This window comes from Epinephelus lanceolatus, chromosome 21 (genome assembly GCF_041903045.1).
Source record: "Epinephelus lanceolatus isolate andai-2023 chromosome 21, ASM4190304v1, whole genome shotgun sequence".
NCBI lineage: Eukaryota > Metazoa > Chordata > Actinopteri > Perciformes > Serranidae > Epinephelus > Epinephelus lanceolatus.
This window is the reverse complement of record NC_135754.1, coordinates 25,025,706-25,048,891: the sequence shown is the minus strand read 5'-3', so window position 1 is coordinate 25,048,891 and position 23,186 is coordinate 25,025,706. Positions and strand designations below refer to the sequence as shown.

General features: G+C 42.2%; 1 protein-coding gene across 8 annotated transcripts in view; it reads left to right on the top strand.

The window, feature by feature from the left end:
- Window positions 1-23,186, top strand: part of pald1a (phosphatase domain containing paladin 1a) — a 96,773-nt gene that overhangs the window by 11,845 nt on the left and 61,742 nt on the right. For 6 of the 8 annotated variants that reach the window (XM_033611785.2, XM_033611782.2, XM_078163209.1 and 3 more), the window contains 15 exons: window positions 6,090-6,287; window positions 6,475-6,577; window positions 9,331-9,510; window positions 9,968-10,132; window positions 12,207-12,367; window positions 12,951-13,026; window positions 16,011-16,159; window positions 16,260-16,356; window positions 18,399-18,503; window positions 18,903-18,998; window positions 19,088-19,222; window positions 21,211-21,327; window positions 21,877-22,056; window positions 22,153-22,350; window positions 22,937-23,077. In XM_033611785.2, coding sequence (XP_033467676.1) covers window positions 6,103-6,287; window positions 6,475-6,577; window positions 9,331-9,510; window positions 9,968-10,132; window positions 12,207-12,367; window positions 12,951-13,026; window positions 16,011-16,159; window positions 16,260-16,356; window positions 18,399-18,503; window positions 18,903-18,998; window positions 19,088-19,222; window positions 21,211-21,327; window positions 21,877-22,056; window positions 22,153-22,350; window positions 22,937-23,077 — 2,088 coding nt within the window. In that variant the 5' untranslated portion in view covers window positions 6,090-6,102. Of the gene's footprint in view, window positions 1-2,282; window positions 2,519-2,893; window positions 3,024-6,089; window positions 6,288-6,474; window positions 6,578-9,330; window positions 9,511-9,967; window positions 10,133-12,206; window positions 12,368-12,950; window positions 13,027-16,010; window positions 16,160-16,259; window positions 16,357-18,398; window positions 18,504-18,902; window positions 18,999-19,087; window positions 19,223-21,210; window positions 21,328-21,876; window positions 22,057-22,152; window positions 22,351-22,936; window positions 23,078-23,186 lie in introns of those variants that run through there. The other 2 variants (XM_033611779.2, XM_033611784.2) reach the window with 2 other exon arrangements.

Here is a 23,186-nt window from a genome sequence, read left to right as displayed (position 1 = left end):
TCATTTATTCTTTTTTTATCAGGGGACATCAGGGGATGGGGTGGTAGTAGCTCAGTCCATAGAGACTTTGGTTGGGAACTGGAGAGTCACTGGTTCAAGTCCCTGTCCGGACCAAATATGGTGTGCACTGGTAGCTGGAGAGGTCCTAGTTTGCCTCCTGGGCATTGCCAAAGTGCCCTTGGAGCAAGACACTGAACTCCCAACTGCTCAGGGAACCCATCTGTTGGCAGCCCCCTCACTCTGACATCCCTTCATTTAATGCTTTATAGGTCTTGTTTGTGCATGTGTGTATATAACAACAGAGTGGACAAAAATGAGTCCCCCCCCCGTATAACCTCTTGTGTTGGTAATGTGCTAGCTGGCTAATTAGCGTCTTGAGCCCGTTCTGTCGATCCTCCAATTTCCCTTTTTAAATGATGAATACTCACTACTGCTGCCTGCTGGTATGGAGAGTTATCTCTCTCATGCAGACAGAAAACCTATGTGCTGGTTGGCTATTGGCTGTAGTCTTTGTGGTGCGTTCAAGTGTTACTTTTTGGCTGAGACACAGGTGATGTGAGGTGACGTCGTGCTTTGTTGCCACCAGTTTTTTGATGTCAGTTTGGTGTGTCTGGGCCTTAATACGGGGAACTCATATCGACAGGGGAACAGTCTTCGACACAACGTTGGCGAAGAAACATGAAACCTCCAGCGCAGAGCAGTCAGAGTAGAGTTAGCATTAGCATAGTGAACGTTTGATCAAAAAATCAAACAAAAGACACGCACATCTCACTGTGGAAGGGCAGGTGCTGAGTCAATAGTCGTAGATGAAAAAAAGGTGAATGACTCGCAACACTGCAGGACTCTTTGCAGAAAAGAATTATTTATTGCACCATGACGTACGTTTTTCATAGTGAAAGTTTGGACAGAAAACATGGTAGAGGGTGCAGTTTTTGTACGTAAACTGGACCCTGGAGCTTCTTTCCACTGTCTACCATTGTATCAAGTTTGATTCTATGCGTCACAACCACTAGCGCTTTGTCAGTCACTGCCAGTTAGCATACAAGCTATCAAAACAACATCAAAAGATGCTAACCACACTTAATATTCTGATATGTCTTGATGCTGATTTTGGTGCACAACTGACTCCTCATCTGAGACTTGGTCTGACTGAGGCTCAAACGTGTGGCTGAATCTCTGCGATGTTTCGTCTAAAGCTGGACATCTTAATGTGAACTACTCTTTCACTGGTCAACTTAGCATAAGCAGCAGCAGTGGTGGGTGGGGCGGAGTCCAGATCCAGAATTTCTCAATGTGGGAGAAAGAGTAGATGTGCTTCCAGCCCCTGTTCAGTTTATTTTTTTGACTTTTTATGTGGGAAAAGCATGTTAAACAAAATATTTATCATAGCAGAGTATTTTTACGTACTTTAAAACGTGTCTCCGGGGGGGGCTTTAAATAGCTCCAAAATTACACATCACAAACTCGCTTCAAAGGGCTTTACAATCTGTACAGCAAACAACACCCTCTATAATTAGACTCTTGGTTCGGATGAGGAAAAACTCATCAGAAGTGCAATTTTAATGGTAAAAAAAGGAAGCGGCATCAAGCAACAGACGAGAGATGGGACCTTATTGGAAGGTTAACGCCACCAAGCTCCTAATATTGGCATTTAAGTAGTGAACATGTGTGAATTCACATTTTCTTCTGCTGATTTTCTGGAAGTTAAATGAAAATATAACAACATTTTTAAAGAAATTTACAATTACAAAACATAGAAAAACAGAATGATGATAATCTTTTGCGTAATTTGTTAGATTCCAAGGGTTTTTGGGGGATTTTTCCTTGTCTGAAGCAATGGGCGAAAAGGACAGAGGGTTATGTTTGCTGTACAGATTTTAAAGCTCCCTGAGGCATATTTATGATCTGTGTAATTGGGCCAAATAAATCAAGACATACATGACTAGTGGACGATGACCATCAATGAGCTCAGGCTGACGTCCTCAAAACCCCAGATATTAGAGTAAGACTTTTATTAAACACAGAAACAGTACATCCTCTCAATGTTTGGCTTTTTTGCTTCACAAATAATAGATTTCATGTTGATGGAATCATTCCAGCATGTTCCCTTGTACTGCTTACAGTACATGAGTCAACTGTGTCGTCTTTGTGCGCAGCCTGTCCCTGTGAAAGGGAGCTGAACTTTGGCCATCTGGCTGCCAGATGTACCACTACTTCCTTTGGTCCCCTCCGTAGAGACTTGAGCCTCTTGCGTGAATCTGCTTCCTAACATCACACAGGAGGTAGGACGAGGACGAGGAGGACGCTGCCTGAAAGCTCCTGAAGTTTCTGCCCAATGCCAAGCGACCTGGCACTTTGAGCTCCCAGGAGGGGTGTTTCCCACCGTCTGGGGGTTGGCGACAGGGATTCAAAGGAGAAACATTTCTATTTTGGATGTTCCTTTTTTCACACACACCATGGCGGAACACAAGCAGCAAAGAAAAGGATCTGGAAGTGCAGATCGCCTCACATCTCACACGTAAGATGTTGAATTTTAGAATATTGTTGCAGCGTGGAGTTGTTTTTTTTTGTTGTTTTTCTTGTGGTCGTCACAAAATGATGGCAACAGAGATGCTTTTGGTATGTGGTGAGGACTCAAATAGATTTGGGCAGCTGGAGCACAGTATTCCTGAAAACTCTGCTTCCTTTTAAGGAACTTGGGCAGAGATTCGGCCTCTTTTTTACTCCTCGGGCTTTACACTCTGCAGCGTGCGTCTTAAAATCGTACAAGTCAAGCTGTAAAACGCTTAAGACTCCAAAAGTAACAAGCAAATCGATAATGTTGCTGTCTCCCACGTTTTGCTTGTGAGGAGAGAATCTCTCTGCCGTATCAAAAAGGTCTGTGAGTACAAGGTTGACCTGCCCACTCAGCTCCAGACGCAACAAAGAGGAGAGTAGCGGTGACTCACCCGGCACTTCTCTTCCCACTGAGCCTCTGTGCACAATGAGAGTCCGCTCTGTTCAAAGCTGGAGATCACACAGAGGTGCTTTGACCCTGCCGTAGCTGTGTCACAGCAAGTAGATTTTGATGTTGGAATGATTCTGTGCTTTTGATTTCTACTTTGCAGCTCTGTGTGTATGTATGAGTTTGTGTTTGGGTGGCATGCTGTGTTTTCTCTTTGTATTCCTGAAGGGGTTTATGTGTATTTTCTCTGTGTATTCCTTTGTTTGTGTGCTCTGGTGCTGCAGGTTCCTGACCAGCGACGTGTTTATAAGTGATGTTGAGGAGCAGTGTTACTCTTGACTGCTAGCTTGTCGGAAGGCTTGTTTGTTTATCTGCAGAGCTCCCTGCAAAGCTCGCTGTTTATTCAGGGGGGGGAGGAGGTTTGCTTGAAACCTGTGGCTGGCTCGCGTGGGTGTCTGCGTGCTCAGTATCAAGCCGTGTGATTAAAATACAAATACTGTCACACTCGACTCCAAATCCCATGCCACCGCGATTGACTCATAGAGATATGAAATGAATGATGATTGTAGTTTGAGTGCTGACTAAACCTGAAATGGGGATTTAATGAGCCACTGGTTAAATCTCTGTGTGTTCTATCTCTATCAGAAGACTAAAAAAAACCTCTCCTGTCAAGATTTTTTATGTTTCATGATAAACATTATGACATGATGTATCACATGGCCTGAACTGGTTCTTTGTCAGACACAGACGCATCAAACAGGTTCAGTCTGCTCTGGGTTTTATTCATGTCATAAATCAGAAATAAAAGCAGGAGAAGTTTGACAGTATCTCACGTGAATAATAACTCATTTTTAAAGTTTTAACATTCAGCTGCTGGATGAAATACATGTGCATCATGGAAGGAGTCTCTGTCTGTGTGTCTGTCCTTCAATTTTCTCAACAGACGTTCATCTGATCGACTTCACAGTTGGTGTGCGTATTGCTAAGGACGTACAGTGTTGAGTGTGAGCTCTTCAGACACACAGGACACATTTTTTAGCAATGGGTTATGAACACGCTTTGTAATGTATAGTTAGAGGACCTCTTTTTACTGTTACACCGCTGGATGGCATGCTGGGTACAGCTATTTTAGCGTGACCAGCCTCCCTTACTTCGGAATGGGAGTATGTGGACATTGGTCTTTTGTTTTGTAATAAAATGGGCGGGGTTATCCAGACCACGTGACGGCGTTGCCGTAGGTGCAGCACGTGTGTTACATGGGCTTTGCTGCTCTGCAATATATCTGAGTCAAATGAAATCATATCCATTTTAATCTCTTCTCGCGATGCACTGAACACTTCCTTTTCTGTTGTACTACGGACAACAATTCGGGGAACAGCAATTCCGGTGTAGGCGGGTGTAAGGCAAAGCTAATCAGCCGTTGGTCGAGGAAGCACACGGATTTGGATCCAGTCACATCACTGCCGCTGGGAGCCAGCGCTAGTTCTTTTACAGCTTTCCAAAGGGAATGTCCACAGACGACAGAGTTAGCCAGTGTGCTGACGTCATCGGCATCTGTGTAAGAGACTAGGGTACAGCTTGCTCTCCATCGCTACCTACAATAGGTTCAAGAACAGATGAAGGAAAAGGAGACCAGAGGGAGCGGAGATGTTACGCTGTAGCAAACTCAAACATATTAAGCATCAGCAAGTATTTTTCGTAATGAATGCTTTTGCTCCTGGAAATAGCCTGGTCCCTTGGTTATAGTTGATTATGCCTGTACTCTAGCACTGCTAGGGTATGGGCGCAGGTGTACAGAGTGCTTCTAGGATGATGATTTATTGTAGGTCGACCTAGAAATTAGTGTCGCCCTGGTTCCCTCGTCAAAAAGCCTTTGGGATTATTCTGGATTATTGCAGAATATAAGATCTGTGGCAACAGAGGTTTATGATACTTACATTTTGTTTGGTAAGATAATCTTCACAAATTAACAATACTTTTATCATTTTTGAAGCCTAAATGCAATCGCCAATAGTAAAAGGTTAACGTTCGGCTATAAACCAACTGCATTACAGTCGCATGACTTCATTGTCGCTACCATTTAGCCACTTGTTAGCCTTTTTAAGACATCTTAAAGCTTCACAAGTGGGGTATTTACTGATGTATTTTATGTTCTTAAACAAAGCATCAAAGTCTCTTAAGTTTGTGTTGACCACAGACCTTATTTTAGGCATCTAACCAAAGACCCATTCAAAGAACCCATTAAGTTTGAAACAAAGGAAACGTGAGTGCAAAATTGCTAACTCATTTCCAGGTTATAGGACTCATTCCTGCACAGCTTTATTGCTAAGACCCAAAGGAAGTGCAGTGTTGAGTGTGAAGTTGTTTGGATGAGTAGTTCTCAAATACAAGAGGCCAAACAATCAGACCATTTTGCACAGGCACGGTTTGAAGGGGCACTGCACTAGTAAATGCAGAACGACCCAAAAAACCCTGTAATATAAAGTCCACATTTAGAATAATAGCCTGATATTTGGGGAAATAGGCTCATTTACTTCCTTGTTGAGACTTAGAGGAAAAGATTCATATCTGTATGCTAAATATGAAGCTACAGCCCTCGGTCAGTTAGCTTAGCTTAGCTTAGCTTAGCACAGAGACTGGAAACAACCTGCCTAGCACTGTCCAAAGGTGACCTCACCTCAGAAGTTTACTAATTAACATTTTATATGTCTGTTGTTTAATTGGTACAAAAACTGAAGTGTTAAAACAATGTTCTCAGTTTTTATGCTAAGCTAACTGTCTGTTGGCTACAGCTTCATATATAGTGTTACCTACAGATATGAAAGCGATTTAACATATTACCTAGAAAGTTGTGACTGACAGGTGGATATTGCCATTGCTAACAAAAGATGTGAGAAATAAAAAATAAAAATGTGTTCATAAGTTGTTATAACATCGCTGACAAGTACATTTTAGTCACTTCATTGTGGAAGTGTGAGACAGTTTCAAATCAGTTTTTCACACTTTAAATATGCCCGTCTGTGTCGTCACTCCCCAAATACATTGTCTGTGTTGTCACTATTTATGGCCTCTTATGTGTGTGTGTGTGTGTGTGTGTGAGTGTCTTTGCTTCCTGTTTCTGAGTCCGCTGCGATGTCATTCACAGCTGCTTGTGGAGCATGGGTACAACTGCCAGTGCCGCGCCACAGCCTGTTTCCGTAGCGTCGCCACTTGAGAGTGTCCATGGCAACGGGATGGCCGACAGCAGGCAGTCTCTCAGCATGAGCCCCTTTCAGACAGTCAACATCCACAACAACAAGGCCAAGTCCATTATCACCAACAAAGTCGCACCTGTCGTCATCACGTAAGTCCCTCCCCGAATCCGCGTTCTCTCAGTTGGGTGTTAATCCTCTTTGATCACTGGGGTGTCATCCCCCCAACCCCCCCAACCCCCCCAGTGAAGTGTTTGCCCCCATTATCATCTCATTTGTCAATCCAGGCCTAGCAAATAGCAGCTGATAATTGAATCGACCTGCTGCTGTGTTTTACAGGTATAACTGCAGACAGGAATTTCAGATTCATGATGACATCCTCAAGACCAACTACAAAGTGGGTCGGATATCAGACGCCATGCCCGAGCACTACCTGGTGCAGGTAAGGACAAACCTCGCCACGCTGACGCTCTTTACGTCTGCTCTTTTCACAGTCATGTGTCCAAATTGCAGCGTGGCATAGGAACATTGTCATGCACCGTTTTATGATGTGGGGCAGCCATTGAAACAGGAATGTTGTCACCCTGCTATCAGGGCTTTGATCTGCTCTGTCACCTCTGCTGTGTCTGTTCAGGCATGCAGTGTTTTGTCGGGGTTAACCCGCAGCCTCTGTTTACACGTGTATATATAGGCCAGTAGTTTCACCACAGTAAGATCCTGTCCACATGAAACACATATTTTCTCTCTGATTTGTCTGAAAGGCAAGTGATTCCTGCTAATAGAAGTACTTCAAAGCCCTTATCAAATCTTTTGAAGTAGTTGGTTTTGTTAGAAATAAACTCTGTTGGTAGTGACTGCTCTGTGACATCCAGTAACCCTGCCCTGACTCATTGGAATAGAACAGTGAAATAACAGTGGAACAGTGGAAATGATATTTATCGTTAAGTAAATTTCAGCAAAAAAAAATCAGCAGATTTTTTCCTGCGTACACGATACAGTTACTGGTACCTGAAAGTGAAACCTCTGTTGAACTGCTACAGGTTTCAGAATCTGAATGTGGTGTAACGTCTGCGTGATCTGGGGCAAAGAACAACTCCCAAGTAGACACATCTTAAAATGATGGGTGGTACGCTTATATATAAGCAAGGGCCTTATTATTCCCCTGCCATGATGCCAAACACTTTCGGTATGGTACGTTTGGAACCAAATGTAACCCCTCAGACACCCCTCAGAGACGTTCTCACTGCCAACAGTACTCTTAAATGAGGGCAGGGTTGTTGTCACTCACTGTATTCCCTCCTTTATCAGTCTGCACTTTGTTTATCGTCCACAGAAGGATGCTGCACGCTGACATTTTCAGAACAAGATAAAACAGGCTGCAGTGAGAGTCTCTCTCCATGGGATATTTAGAAATAGCAGATTTGTGCATTTAGTCCTTCTCAGGCAAGCTCAGGGGTTTAGTGTTGCTGGGGCCCACAGGAACTACACTCCCCAATGCTTTTTTTTTTCAGGGAGCTAGGATAAGAATATATGTTATTCACATAGACTGGTCAAAATTAATACATATAAATACTTGAAGATCCACTCATTACTGAAAGTGATGGTCAAAGTTGTCAGAGTGAGTTCAAAATAACACAAGAATTTTGTGCTCTAGAAAAAGATCAGCACTCAGTGAATAATCCTCCTAAGCCCTATGATAAGCTATTATGGCAAGGCTTAACTATACAGACCAGTGAGCAGTGATAACTAACATGTCTTTGGGGTCATCGGGTGGGAACCTCCTTTCACCAGTGTTTCGTCTAGTTGGTCCCATGACACCTCCAGGAGGCTAGACAGTGATCTCTGGTGTCCCAGAGACACTCTCCTAATGCCAGGTCTCATTGCTACCCGCACCGACTCAACAACCTCCTTTACCTTACTTACACACGGCTTTCTCAGCCCAAACAGCACCACCACCTTCAACCAAACCCAGGTGCCGTACATGCGAGCTCCAGGTAGAAGCAGTGCTGATACTACCTTTCCTAGCACATTCACCATACTCTATGACTCTTGACTCTATGAAATTTAAGGTGTGCTGATTGATTCACATCGTTAACTCATACATTACAAGTTACCGTTCCACCTTAGAAGTTGCCGGCAGTCGGCCCAGTGAATTAAGTTATTGTTTTCTCAGACTCCAGCTGCTGTAAGAGGCTGCAAAACATCCTTTCATTTTATAGTTATACTTTACTAATAAAACTCTCCACAGTATGAGCAGTGGTTACATGAGCCATAAAACCAGCCACCGTCCTCTATTGACCAATCAACAGACTGCAGTGTTCACAGCTCCACCTTTTAGTACCAGATCTGTGTGCTAGGTACCCCAACAGAGGGGGGACCAAAAATGGGGACGGTACAGAACGGTTCCATTGCTACCATCCACAACTTTTCACAGTGGAAACGGAAAGATTTGCAAAACGCGTTCTCGTCTCTCTGTTTTTGGTGTGACTATGATGTGGTTAAGGTCTGGTTAAGTTTAAGTACATAAGGCACTTGGTTAGGGTTTGTGAAAGACAATGGGTTGGGTTAAAATGATCATTTGAATCATGGAACATGAACTCTCACAGGAATTTTTCGCAAATCTGGGATTACTGTCTAGACACAGCCGCATGGTACCAGCATGGAATGGTATCAGCTGTAAAAGCCCATCCATAGTTGTCTGTGATCATGTTAATGTAGTCAAAACCACTTAAAAGAAGAAAATGTTGATTAGATTGCTTGTTAAATGTAAAAAATTATGTTATTTGTTGTTATTTTATACTTGACACTGACAGTGGAAACTGGATAAAATGTCAATATTTTTGGAGATTTAAATGTACTAATCTTGGAGAGACGGAGGCAACAGAGCCGTGATAAAACCTGTTGAGACAACAGAGTAACCAGACTGTGACAGAAAAAGGAAGCGGAAGAGATTTTTTACCATTGCTTTGGTGTTTCAGTGTGGGTGACGAAGAAACAGCTAAAAAGCTTTAAGATGCCAGTCAGGATTCAAGTCGTTGTCACGCATAAACACAGTTCTCCGATTTATCCAGCCACTTAAGTGTTGACATACTTGCTCTGCAGAGTTTACAAATGCTAACGTGTGTGCTCGAGTGGAAGCTGATGAAGTGTTGTGTTTGGGTCACACTCTGAAATGTAATTTGCATTGCTTTCCAGGGGGAGTACTTCATGGTCCAGGATGTGTACAGCAAGGCAGACGTCCTCAACACCACAGGCAGCTATGGAGCGCCCAACTTCCGCCAAGTCAAGGGATCCTACCCGCTGTATGGGATGGGTCAGCCAAGCCTGAACGGCTTCAAACACGTTCTCCAGAGGCTCCAGGCGCAAGGACACGAGGTCACTGCTATTATCTTTTATAAAGAACAGGCAGAACACACACGAGCTGACATGAATGGTTCAGTTTTTATGCCCTTCATTTTCCTGTGTTGGTGCCTGTGTAGCTCTGCCTGGCCTCTTTTCTAGCCGTGTTGTCAGTAAATATTTGAGGAGTCAAGTGCTCACTGGAGGCTGTGGCTGAATTGTAGAACTGAGCAAACAGAAAGTTGCGGTCACGTGTGCCAGTGGAAAATGGATCTCTGTGCTTACAGCAGCTAGAAAACTGACCGTAATTGAAATGAAATTGACAAAATTATACGTCAGGCTTCTCTAAAGTCCTTACTCATGTGCTGCATGTCATGCGACAACAGATTGTTTCCAGTTGCTTTTGGAAGTGGTGGAGTTGGTGGAAGGCAGCAACCACTTACTTTAAAAAAGCTATTATTTGATCCCTATCTTGCTTTGCCTTTGCAAACAGGAGGTTATATTCTTCTGTGTAAGAGAGGAGCCGGTGGTTTTCCTGCACAAGGACGACAACTTTGTGCCATACACCCCCAGGAGGAAGGAAAACCTACATGAGAACCTTCATGGCTTGGAAAAGGAGGAGCTGGTGGAGAGCCTGGAGCTCACTATCAGGAAGGAGGTGAACTCACACTTACTCAGCATCTGCACAAGTTTTTTGGCACAATATAATTTATGACAGTTTTAAAGGGAAACTCCGTTGTTTTTTCCGCCTGGACCCTATTTTTTTTTGTCTAAATGACTTGTGGGAATAACAGTTTTTCAAATTGGTCTCATATTGAGAGAGAGCACTGCAGCAAATCAGGCTACAGTGTAACCACTCGTCAATTGGCGTGCATCAAATGTGCTTGTTTCTGCCACTGACAGGCTCAGAGTTTTATTATAAGTGTATGAAACGTTACAGAAAAGACCCTACAGAGAAATAAAAATGTAGTGGTCCAGTCTGTTTTGGGTCCAAGGCCCAATCATGACACACCCCTTGCCCCTACCACTTATCCTTTACCCCTCTGCGTTGCACATTCACATCTAGGGATCTAAGGATAGGGCTAATTGTCTGGGCTACATGGCCGTCCAAACAGAGGTTTCTCAGAGGCACACTTCAAACCGAGTGTTTTGAGAAGTTGGCTACAGCAAGATGGCTGCACAGGCAACAAAAGTAACCCATAGATGTATTTTCTTTGTTGCTAAAGATTAAAAATATTACCATAGTTTAATGTCATTTCAACCTACTGTGGTCCTTTTCCTTATAGCAAGCATAACAAAAGAAATCGCTAATATGCTGTTGTCTCAGTAGCTAACTAGCTAGTTAGCTGACGTCACATTGTTATTGCCGTCTCACATTTTGACATATTTCCAAGTCATATTTCCTCCTTTGATGTCATACAATGCCTGAAATTTAACTTTCCAAAAGTAAAGATGCTTTACTTTTTATCACTCCTGTAATATCAGTTCAGACTGGTAGGGCAGAAGCATGGGTTGCTAACGTTATGCCCAGGCCACATTGTCTGTGTGAGCAGCGTGTGTGCATTGCTGAACCTCGCACTGCGAGTGTGAGCAGTGTTGCTCAGGTGCAGCCCTGCTGCTGCTCAGCTGCGGCAAATCTAGAAAACGCTGTATTTTTTCCACGTGACACATGCGATTTTCAGCAACATTTAAGTGTGAAAATAATCTTTTAAATGATCACATTGACATCATACCACCTTTTAATACAGTTTCAATGTCTATATCTGTTGGACATGAAAAAATATAAAGATTCCCTCTTAACTTAACACTTCCTATCTCTGTTTCAAAATAAATGCTCTCAAAATCCCTGAATTTGTTAACACTTTTGGTGTGAAATATTTGCAAGACCGAGTTGTTGACAATGCAGTGGCTTGCATTGCTCCATAAATTGTTGAAATACAGTAGTTACAGCACCAGGCAGCAACGCTGTCTATGTGTGAACACCACATGCGTGCGAGCTAAGCTGCAGAAGTTCAGCGAAATAGCCGTTAACGCACTGCTCACACAGGCAGTGTGGCCCGGCTGTCGGCCCACAGAGCACCGCTAGTGGTCTTGCAGTGTTGTTTTTTCTATGAGGACTTGTTTGATCGATTGATAGCGTGAAACTTAAGTTGTGAACAAATTGTGAGCATCCTGACAGCTGCAAAAGGATGCCTACAATCTGTGCAAGAGAAATCACCACAGTAGAAGATGGCATAATTGCAATACCTGGCAACAGTCATCACATCTTTTTACGTAAATGGCAGCATCGCTTACTGCTGCTGATGTATGAGTACCTTGAAAGGCTGTCTCATTTCATAGAGGCAGATTTCTACACACTGTTCTGAGGGGCAAAGGTGGCACCTGTAAATGAGGGTTAGGGGTAAAAATAAGAAATGGGATTTGGCCCAAGTGAAGTCTCTTTGGATTTCAGAACAAGATGTCTTCTTTAGTGAGATTTGGGACACAAAACAAACTGCAGCAAGAAAAAAGGTATGAAAAAGAAGTTTAATTTCTTAGTAGGGTCCTTTCCGTACATTACATTGTACCCTGTTTTGCTGCTGCTGGTTGCAGCAAGCTCTCTCAGTAATGGACCAATTTCCAAAATGGCCCTTCTCACAAGTCACTTTAACGCAAAAACATGGGAATACAGGGTCCAGGTTGAAAAATACCGAAGCTACCCTTTAAAACACCCTCTCTTTTTTCCTCTACAGCTCCACGACTTTGCCAAGCTCAACGAAAACGTCTTCTACGTCTACAACGACATTGAGTACTTTAAAGACGAGCCGCAGAAGATCTCCATCACGTGTGAGGAGGACATCCATGTGACTGAGGAGGTCTATAAGAGGCCCATGTTCACCATGCCGGCCTACAGGTTGTTTACATTGTTGGTTTATTAGCTCTTAGCTCCTCAGCCCGCACGCATCAGTTTAGATCAGCCTGCCGTGGAATATGCAGGGCAGGTTATAAATAGTGGCGCTTGTTTGTGCAAAGCCTGGTTGCCCTGCTTTTCCAAAAGAAAAGGAGGAGGGGGGATAAAAACGTAAAGATTGCAGCATCCTGTTTGCAATCAGATCAGCTGCTTTTATTTTGATGGCATGAGCTACGCAACATTTCCAGGGCAAGAGAAAATATTATTCCAAGAGGAGAGCGTCTGTGACTCTCCTGTAGTTGTGTAGTCCAAAGAAAGCAGCAGGATGTTTTATTATAGATCGTTCAAAAATGCAGGTGGTGGATTTTTAAGGGAACATTAATGGTCCCATGATTCTCCCATCATTCCTTGTGGATTGTCTCTATCTGAGACCCATGAGATTGGTAAACACGACGTGAGCAAGCTCAGCTGTGAGTCCTACTTCAGGTCAGACGTGCATGTGCAGTGTGTTATGACCTACATAAGGGCAATATTGACACAACACAGGTGCAGGTTCATCTCTCGGTAACAATCTGTTGTGTTGCAGGTACTACAGATTACCACTGCCGATGGAGGGAGCGCCATTGGAGGAAGACTTTGATGCATTTGTTAACATACTCAGGGTAAGGTGGTGTAAATCAGTCATGATACACCAATTAGATAGACCTTTTTTGGTTGTGTTTCTCTTGATGGGATGTTGTTTTGATGTGTCATTAAAGTTATTAATGGCTGGAATATTGGAGAGCATCTGGACTTTCTCACTGAGGTAGCGAAAAGGTCACAGTTGCTTTTTTTAATCCACATGCAGCCCTCTGAATCCGTCCTGCCTGTGCGATCAATCACTAAGTGTGATGGTTATGTTAAAAAATGGCGGAAAACCTGCAGTTTGCACTCTTCACGTCTGCTCTTTGGTCATCCACTCTGTCTGGTTTCCGTCCTGCCCCTCACTCACACAGGATGTTCTTTTCGTTTTGTTTTGCCCATTTTTGGACTGACTCGCAGCAGCCGCTCCAGTTCCCTGTGGTTGGAAAGTGGCTCCTTTTTTTTTTTTCTACCAGGGTTTGGATCGAAGCTTCACTGAGTCCTGCCATACTCTGTGTCAGTCTTTCTTTTTGTGGTTCTCTGTTTTCTTTGTAGACTTTTTGTTTTTGAAAGATTTCAGGCATGGCAGTCCTTCATATTTGCCAGTGCAGTTAAGTTATAACTTTTAGGATGTTCCCTCACTTCCAATTTCCGTGGCTCAGTGTTAATTCATTACTGCATTTATCACTTCCAGACTGGACTACTGCAACAGTCTCCTCTACGGTTTGTCAGCCAAAACACTTACGACAGTATATCCAGAACTCAGCGGCTCGTCTTCTCACACACTACTGCACCCGTGACCACATCACCCCCGTCCTTCATAGCCTTCACTTGCTCCCCATCCCCCATCTTATCCACTTCAAACTCCTCATCATCACTTACAAAGCTCTCCACAACCTGACTCCCCACCTACCTGTCTGAGCTCCTCCACCGGCTGCTGATGCCAACCTCCTGTTCCCCCCCTACCAGGACTAACCACCGCACCTTGGAGGGGGGGCAGGACCTTTTCCATAGCTTCTCCTCTGTTTAATCTGTCTGTTAATTAGTCTACAGTGTGACATTGGTCTATATGTTGCATGTGCCACGCTAAATCAGTCTGTGGGATGAATGAAATCACCGCAGCACATGTGCCGTCCAGTGCGCTGCTGCTAGTTTGTGTGTGAGGTGGATCATAGCACATCGCCGTTCTTCTTGGTAGTTGTAGTCTAATGTGTGACATGGAGACAGCGCCTGGATGCAGGCGACAGATCTGTTTTGAAAAAAGCAGTGACAACACAGACGTTTTAAGTACAAGACATATATAATGTGGACAAAGTGTCTCTGTCTCCTTCCCTCCCTCGGCCTCTCTGTTGACACTCTGTGCATAAGTAAGATTAATAGCCTAAATAAATCCCACAAATAATTGTTCCAAACTACAATGGATTTAGACCTACTTGATACTTTTATACTCATGTTATAGTTTTGTGCCCTGTGTGCAAAAATATTAACGTACAGCCCTCCTATTTATTTTATATTTTTTCATTTACATGTTGTGCAGCTGTATATTTTCAAGCGGGAATAAAATCCCTGTCTTTGAATTTTATTTTGATCACACTCTTTATATAAAAGTGCTCGTGACGTCTCAAATGTGGCTTTGACTTGCAACTGAAAACATGTAGCTCTTTTCATAGTGAATACCGAGATATATATAGTGTATCGACAGTCAGCCTGTGAATACTGAGATGTGAATTTTCATCCATGTCACCTAGGAGATACTGAGTTGGTGACACTAATTTTAGGTGTTCACCTTTAAACACTGCTGATTGTATAGATCTTAGTGTGAATTGTTGATTTGGTGAATTGCAGGTGGAGAGACATTCAGACCTTAAGATTATAACTGCTAAATTTGGCTCAACATTTTTCACTGGCTGTGTGCAGGTTACATGTAACCAGGTTGTCCTAAAACTTTAATTTTCCTGCTAAATTCAGGCCAGTTTCAACCACCTTAAAGGGAAATTTCAGTTTATTTCAACCTGTCTCCTATCGTCCTAAATTTGTTTCAAGTGTCTAGTGACATAAAAATAATAGTTAGCATGTTAGCTGTTAGCCTAGATACAGCCGGGGCGCATTAGTAGCGTCAGACCTGTTAAAACGTAAGTGAACGGGCATACTTCAAGTGCAAAGTTAGTCCACTAAACAAGCTTTTTTTCCACAAAGACCCCCTCATATCATGTAAACCTGTTGTCTTACCTTACCGGTGTGGTGCCATGTTTGTTTATCATCTAGCTCTGCTTTCCAAAGCGCGGCCGAAATATCACGAGAACAAGCAGCGATCTCATAGCGTGCCTGAACAAGCAGCAACAGCTGTAAGGATACCATGACGAAGAGCTTCGTGAAATTGAAGAATGGAGGAGGAGAGAGAGAGGCGCAACAGGTAGAGGACGAATGGCTGCTGCAAGGTTGCGTAGCTCTGGAGATTGGTGGTGTACCTGTGAATGCTGTGCCCCAGGGCCCACAGAAGAGGAATGCCTCTGTTGCAAGGAATGGGACCGGTTGCAGACTTATTTTCAAGGTCTGGATGTGACCGAGGACGAGACACCTCCACCTGGAGTAGTATCCAGCTGGGCTTTATCTAGAGCTTGCGAGATATATTTCGGCTGTGCTTTGGAAAGCAGAGCTAAATGGTAAACAAACATGGCAGCACACCGGTAAGGTAAGACAACACATTTACATGTCGTTTTCTATATGTTCTCTGACATTTATCCTAACGATATGAGGCGGAAAAAAGCTTGTTTAGTGGACTAACTTTGCACTTGAAGTATGCCCTTTCACTTAGTTTTAACAGGTCTGACACTACTAATGCGCCTTGGCTGTATCTAGGCTAACGGCTAACATGCTAACTATTATTTCTATGTCACTAGTCACTTGAAACAAATTTCGGACGATAGGAGACAGGTTGAAATAAACCGAAATTTCCCTTTAATGATGAAACAGCTCATCTCTGTAAGTTGTTTCACAGTCTTATGTATGTGCTCTGATTATGCAGGAGAGCCCCAGCTTGTCTTTGGGTCACGATGCGTCCCGGCCGCTGCCTGCTCTGCTCTTCAGCTGTCAGGTGGGCGTCGGCCGCACCAACCTCGCCATGATCCTGGGCACGCTGGTCATGAACCGCTTGAGGGGGGATTCACAGCCACAGTAAGAACACAGCATCAAATGCATCTGGAAAACTATAAAACTTCATCTCATTTTTTGATGAGGTGAGATAGGACCTGACCTTGTTTGCCTTGTTTGTCAGAGTTGAGGAGTCACCAGCTTCAGAGCCCAAACCACTGTTCCAGGTCATCCAGTCTCTGATCGACAAGCTACCTAATGGACAGCAGATAATGGAGGAGGTAAATCAGATAATCAACACCATCACAGCATCCTGTTTAAGAAGGAAAATACAGAAAGAGCATCTGCAGGTCCTTTAAGTCCCCCTCCACTCAAATATGTGTATTTTCAGCTTGGGAGACATCACGTGTCCGACACTTGAACCTCTGAAACCAAAAATATTTGTATTTTTATAGATTCTGGATTTTTCAAAGACTGAGAAAGAGCAGATGTAATTTTGTGCAGGAAAAATCTCATCAGACACAAATTACTGTTTAAAACACAGTATATTTATATGTCCTCAAAGTATTTCTGGAGACAGATCTTACCCTAAATTATTTAAAGGGTAATTCAAAGGGTATTTTTTAACATAGACCCTATTTTTCCATGTATTTTTTTTGTGAAAGTGACTAATGGGAACACCAATTTTGTGCCGCTGCTGGCAGCTATGACACAGCACGCAATGCAACCACTCGGGGCATGTGCATACCGTCAATTTATGCTCATTTAAATAGCTTGTTTTTGTCACTGACAGGCTCAAATTATTATTCTAAGTGTCTGACAACATTATGAAAATGATCCCTATAGAAACAGACCTTTTGTTGAAGAGTAAGATCCTTTTCTTTAACCAGAAACAGGCCCAAAATGACTACTGCCAAACCCACCAGACTCAATTTAAATAAACAGTCATTTTATCATCGTAAAATACACTTCATTCAAATTCAGCAGAAACAAAATAAAACCCACAAAGGCTGTTTGGGTTTGTCTCTCCACTGTTTCAACAAACACCAACTCTGGTTTGGTTGAAATAAAACCTTAATTCTTTTGAAACTGAGGAGGGATACAAAGCTGCTGCAGGCCCTTTTGGCGGCAAGTGAAAAATCAATCACGAAAAAATGGCTAAATCCAGTACCATGTACTTTATTTGGTACAGAATTTTTTTTTTCACTCTGAGGACCCAAAAGAACAAAATCTATCAAATCTGGAATAAATGGATCAAATGTATAACCCCATTATGAGCAGAGTGTTGTGTAATTTCTGCTGATTCTGTATCACACAGGCAATTATTACTGTAAGGACTAAGTATTTTTTCTTTGTTTTTTTTGGCTTGTATTTGTTTTATGAATCACGAATAAAAATAAAGTCAAATGAAGTAAAAGAAATAAACTGTTAATTCTTGCAGTTAGATGTAATAATGTGCTGGCTCTATACATGATAAAATTACTGTTTATTTAACACATTGAAACCTGGAGTGACATCACATTTCTTGTGCTGCTTTCAGACACCTTTCACAGTTATTTAAACTTTTGAACCCTGAGCACATTGGTGCAGGTTCTTTCAAAAAACATGGCAATGAGCAACTTGGTAAGAAGTGTCAAATTGCAAAAAAAGAATAAGATATATTTAGAAATGATTTTTATAAAAAATTGGGGGAAAAACTAGATTTATAATTATTATTATTATTTTTACATTTAAAATTGTGTTACGGAAATATTAGAATTTATAAGCACTCTTTCTTGGTCATTTCTTTCTTTGTTTGTTTTTAACATTATTTCTTTTTTAAAATGTATTATTATTATTATTATTATTATTATTTTATTATTTATTAATTAATCCTATTAATTATAATCTTTTTATTTTTACAAATTTTATTGTTGTTATATTTTTTAACATATTTCTTGCTATTTTTTGGGTCATTTTTTCTTTCGTCACTCATAGCCTTGCTCCCATGTTTTCAAAAGACTTCAAGCCAATTTGCTCAGGTTTCAGGGGGTTAAATGGAGTCTGGTGAGTTTGGTAATGGCCATTTTGGGGCTATTTCTAGTTAAACAAAAAGGATCTTATTCACAAACAAAATGGTCTGTCCATAATTTTGTCAGACACTTAAAAATATTTATTCCCAGTAGACACTTAGACACAAAAATATTTTTTTAAAAAGTAGGATCAAGTTTCTTTATAATCAAGGTCTTAAAATGTCAATGTTGTATTTCATTCAAATGGACCAAAAAAATGTAACTTGGTGACTTTCAAAATTGTTGAAGTTGCTAATGTTTTTACCTGACAGGTTGACCAGGCCATCGCCCTGTGTTCAGAGATGCACAACATAAAAGAAGCAATATATGAGAACAAGAGTAAGCTGGAGGGGATCGGAGAGGATTATCAAATTCAGGTTAGTGAAGATCCTTTTTCTCTTCTGTAGCTGTAATTCAGCAGCATCCACAGCACCCTGAATTTTCTCTTCAGAGGCATCCACCGTGTGCAGTAGATGACACTTGATTTCCATCTTCATCTGCTGCTCAATTTATGCTCGGCTAAATAAAGCAGGAGTGAGGCAGAAATCAAAGGAGGATGAGGATGCATAAAAAGCCCTCATCAGTGTGGGCTCTCGAGCTGATGGAGGACTTCAGAGAGTGATATATCTTGTATAATTTCCCTCCCGTTTGTCAGGGAATCAGTGCCATCTGAAGTGCGGGTTCAGCTGAGGTGTTACTTGAGAAATAAAGAAACACTTTACAGCAATAAGAGCTGCTTCTGTGGACAGATACTGAACATTCTGTTTGTTTCTTAGGGAAGCAGTACCAAAGACTACTTTCTCAACAGAACCATGCAGAGCTTGGAGTGCTACTTCTACTTGATTGTGTTTAACGCATACCTTCATGAACAGGTACAGTTTATTTTCAGTGTAAATGTCTTTATGATACAATTAAAAAAACCTTTAAGTACTGACTTGTACTTGTTTGTTGCATTTTGCAGTATCCTCTTGCTTTTGTGTCCAACTTCAGCCAGTGGATGTGCTGCCACGCGTGGTTGTACAGGTTACTGGCCCGCATGAACCTATCAGAGCTGTCGGCTACGGCTGAGCTGGTCACCAGAGGAGCTCGCGTCTTGGTGAGGAAATCAGGCACACACACAGAGGGTTGATGCTGTGGGTGTTAGACTTTTGATTATCAGTATATCTGTTTCTGTAATCTGAAACCATAAACGTATGGTGCAGGACAGAGATTTATTGTCAGTGTTTCTGTATGCAGATGATGCTGCTGTTTTCATATGGCTCTGCGGCTGTGACAGTTGAGACCAGAGGCACTGTGTTCTAGGGTTGTCCGTCAAATTTGGCACAAATGTTCACTTAGACTCAGGGAAGAACTGATTGGATTTTGGTGGTCAAAGAACACTGTGACCTCACACAACAACCAACTCATCAGATACCGCAGCTTGGTCAGTTGCCCCTCAGCGTAAGATACAGACGCACCCTTTAGCGGCAGTTTGAGATGCATGGTTGGCAGCATTTTTTTGACATTCTGAGTAACTGCAATCATTGAAAGAGCAAGAACGTCTGCATAGGTGAGGTGGGAGGAGGTGAATATGTCAAACTACGGACTTTCACCCAGGAGACAGCTGTTTGTGCCTCGTTTGAAACCAAAAGTCAACGAAATTCTGTTAATAATAACAGCATGTACAGCATATTTCACTGGTGATGTATCTCACGTGACATATGTGACTTGATGTTACATTACGTTGGTAACAAATGTAGTTATTTTAAGCGAAACCATGTTTTTTTTCTAACAACATGCTTTTGTCGACTACGTTTTTTTAGTTCTTTGTTTATTTTGAAAATCAACTTTATACATTTAACATGTGGAAACTGTACGTATCCTGTGAAAGCAGAAGTTTATTTTAAAAAGACATGATGCATGTAACAAGTGTAAATTGACACGCTGTCCCTGAAGACCAAAACACATTGGCAACGTACGCTGTGCGTCAAAAAATACGCCCCTATTATTTTCAATGTATAACCCCTAGATGCCTGTCATTGCTCCTGGATGTATCGCCCTGTAGTACTTGACACCCGTAGTAGCTCCCGTAGCAGCTCTCTTTCTCTGCTCCTACGGCAGCTTGACTCCTCTCCTCACCATTGATGTATAAAGAGAACTATGTAGTTGTTGCTGTGTCTTGTGTTTGACAAATAATGGATGAGGAGACTCGTTGTTGAGGTCGATAAATATCCCCAGCTTAACGACCCACAATCCTGTCATTATAAAGACAATGGCCAAAAACATATTGCCTGGCGAGTCAAGGCTCTGGAGATCAGCTCTTCAGGTGAGAAATCAAGTTTAATTAGGGGCTGTCCACACATGATTTAATGTAGAGGTGGAGGAAGTACAGATCTGTCAGTAAAAGCAGTAATAACTTTGCGTGGTCATCTGTTGATGAGCTGCAGCACGATGCGTCCAGTGTGTGCTAGGGATGGCACATGACGGCGCCAGTGTGTTTTCTGCTTAAGCATCCAAAACTGATGCTGGACAGATATGTAAAGCGTCATAGTTTGACTTGCAGGGGCACAGACCACGGGTCGGTATTCAATGTGTTGAATGATGAAGTGATGACATTTAATGTAATCAGTCAAAGGTCAACTTCACTGTGACATCATAATGTTCTTGATATAGTTGTGTTTTTTTCATTAGTTTTTATTTTTATTTCATTTTTGATTTTGGTTTTCAACTCGGTAAAGTTTCAGTTAGTTTCCAGAGTTTTTACTGTTAAGTAATGTTGGTTGGCTTGACAAGTACACAATGTCATTTCAGTTAGTTTTGGTTTAGTAAGTCTAGTTTTTATTTTTATTTCAGCCATCTAAAATGTTTTCACACACCTAGTTTTAGTTTTTAGTTTGCCTTTAGTAAACTATAATAGCCTTGGTTGGCGGAGACAAACAGCTAGCATGTTAACTCTACTTTAAAACTGATAAAGTTTGCCACATGATGTCAGTCATTACGTTAAGATATTTCAGATCTCTCACAGTCTGACCACACAATCATGTGATCATCTGTATCTTCAGTTGCACCAGATATTGTTATGTATATGTGCATGTGTCTTCACAGGTCGCCGATGAGTGTTTGGCTCCTGACGTGCTGAGCACGGTGAAGGAGATGAAGGCGGTCAACTTCAGACGAGTGCCCAAGATGCCTGTTTACGGCATGGCCCAGCCGACATCAGAGGTGGGGCAGATTTGTTCTATTATCACTGCATTTACTCCATCACAATACTCATCCTAAATCCTGATCTTGAAACACTGACAAGGAGGTAATTTATTTTATGGATTCGCGCCTGGTAAATGGACTTGTAGTTGTTTAGACTCCCTCACACTTACTGGCAGCAATTTGGGGTTCAGTATCTTGCCCAAGGATACTTTGTCATGTGGACTGAAGGAGTTGGGGATCAATCCGAGATCTGAGTAGTTATTTTTGGGGCTAAATCAAGTGCAAGCTGAAGGAGGAGAAGAAGCAGAGGACATCATATTTTAGTTTTTTTGTAATCTTTAGTATAATTTGTAAAAGACTGACTGCACATCCCCATTATCGTGAAAACTTTCCACATCCACCTGACAGTCATCACAGATACGCATCCTTGCAGTCAGGAATATTCATGAGACTACAAATAGCCTCAGAGGAATGACTCATGATGATTTGGACTCACACGCCCACCTCAGGATGCTCGAGCCGGACTTCCAGCTCTGTGCCGTCTAATCTTAATTGCTGTGCTTGCAGGCTACCGGGGCCGTTTTGGCCCATCTGACAGACGAGAAGAGGAAGCACAGCCACGTGCTGTGGGTCAACTTGCAGGAGGAGCTGGTGCTGGAAGGGAACGGGCAGATTTTTACACCGAGGGAGCCCTCGTGCCTCGACCAGCACATTCCCATCCCGTCGTCTGACACACAGCTAATAGAGGTAGAGTGAGGAGGATGCTTTTGAAATGCCTTTCAGAGCGGTTACAATCAGATAAAGGTGAAGTGAAAATGCTCTCATGTCCCTTCTGGTCTGTAGAAACTGGAGATGTCTCTGAAGGAGGAGATCCTGCGAGCTCAGAAGTGGCTCGAGGTGACGCTGGAGCAGGAGAAACAGATGAAGATGTTTAAGAGCTGCCTGACGGTGCAGGAGATCTTCAACCAGCACAAGAGCTCACACCAGGGCCTTGTCAGCAAACGCATCCCCCTGCCGGACTGCAGCGCGCCCAGGGAGGAGGTAAGAGTGTGAAGGGGCGCAAAACACACTTGCACTCACAAACACACATGCACTCACAAACATGCAGACACGAGGGGCAGAATAACTCAGAGGTTCCTATTTGTTGCTCCTTGTAATGAAGAGAGGTGACAATGATTTAGCCTTGTGCTCCCTCTAGTGGTTAAAAAAGGTACTGTGAGATTTTCACCATGTAACCAAAAGGAGATCTGATTTTTCTTTGCACGTTTTCACAACTGCTCATGTTGAATTATAAAAGTTTCTTCATTACTGTTCTTTCATTTAGCAGATTTATGTTAGAAATGTGAAGTTAAAATATAAAGTTGGCATTAGAAATCAGTTTGAAGTGCTTTGATTTTGCATTAATTTCATATTTAAATGTTTTTTTGTCACATGTGTGACATTTGTTCACACAAAATGTACTCCAATGAAGATTCTGCTTTAAGAGGCAAAGTAATCAATGTGATAACATGATTTAATACATATATATTTACAGTTGTAAACCCATTGATTTCCTTGTGCTACACTTAGATTTAGGTCAAACAAATAGAGATTGTGGTAAAGTTTGTGTGTGTGTTTTTGTTCTCAGGACTTTGATAAGCTGCTGGAGGCCATGAAGAGTGCCTTGGCTGAGGACTCTCACTCAGCCTTCGTCTTTAACTGCTCCAACGGCAAAAGCAGGACCACAACAGCCATGGTCATCTCTGTTCTGACTCTCTGGCACTTTAATGTAAGAAGCTTCCTCCTGTTTTCCTTCATAAATAATATTTTTGGTACCATTTACATTAAAATGATTGAATGAGTGTTTTTAGGATCCAAAGTAAAATAAAAACATGTGT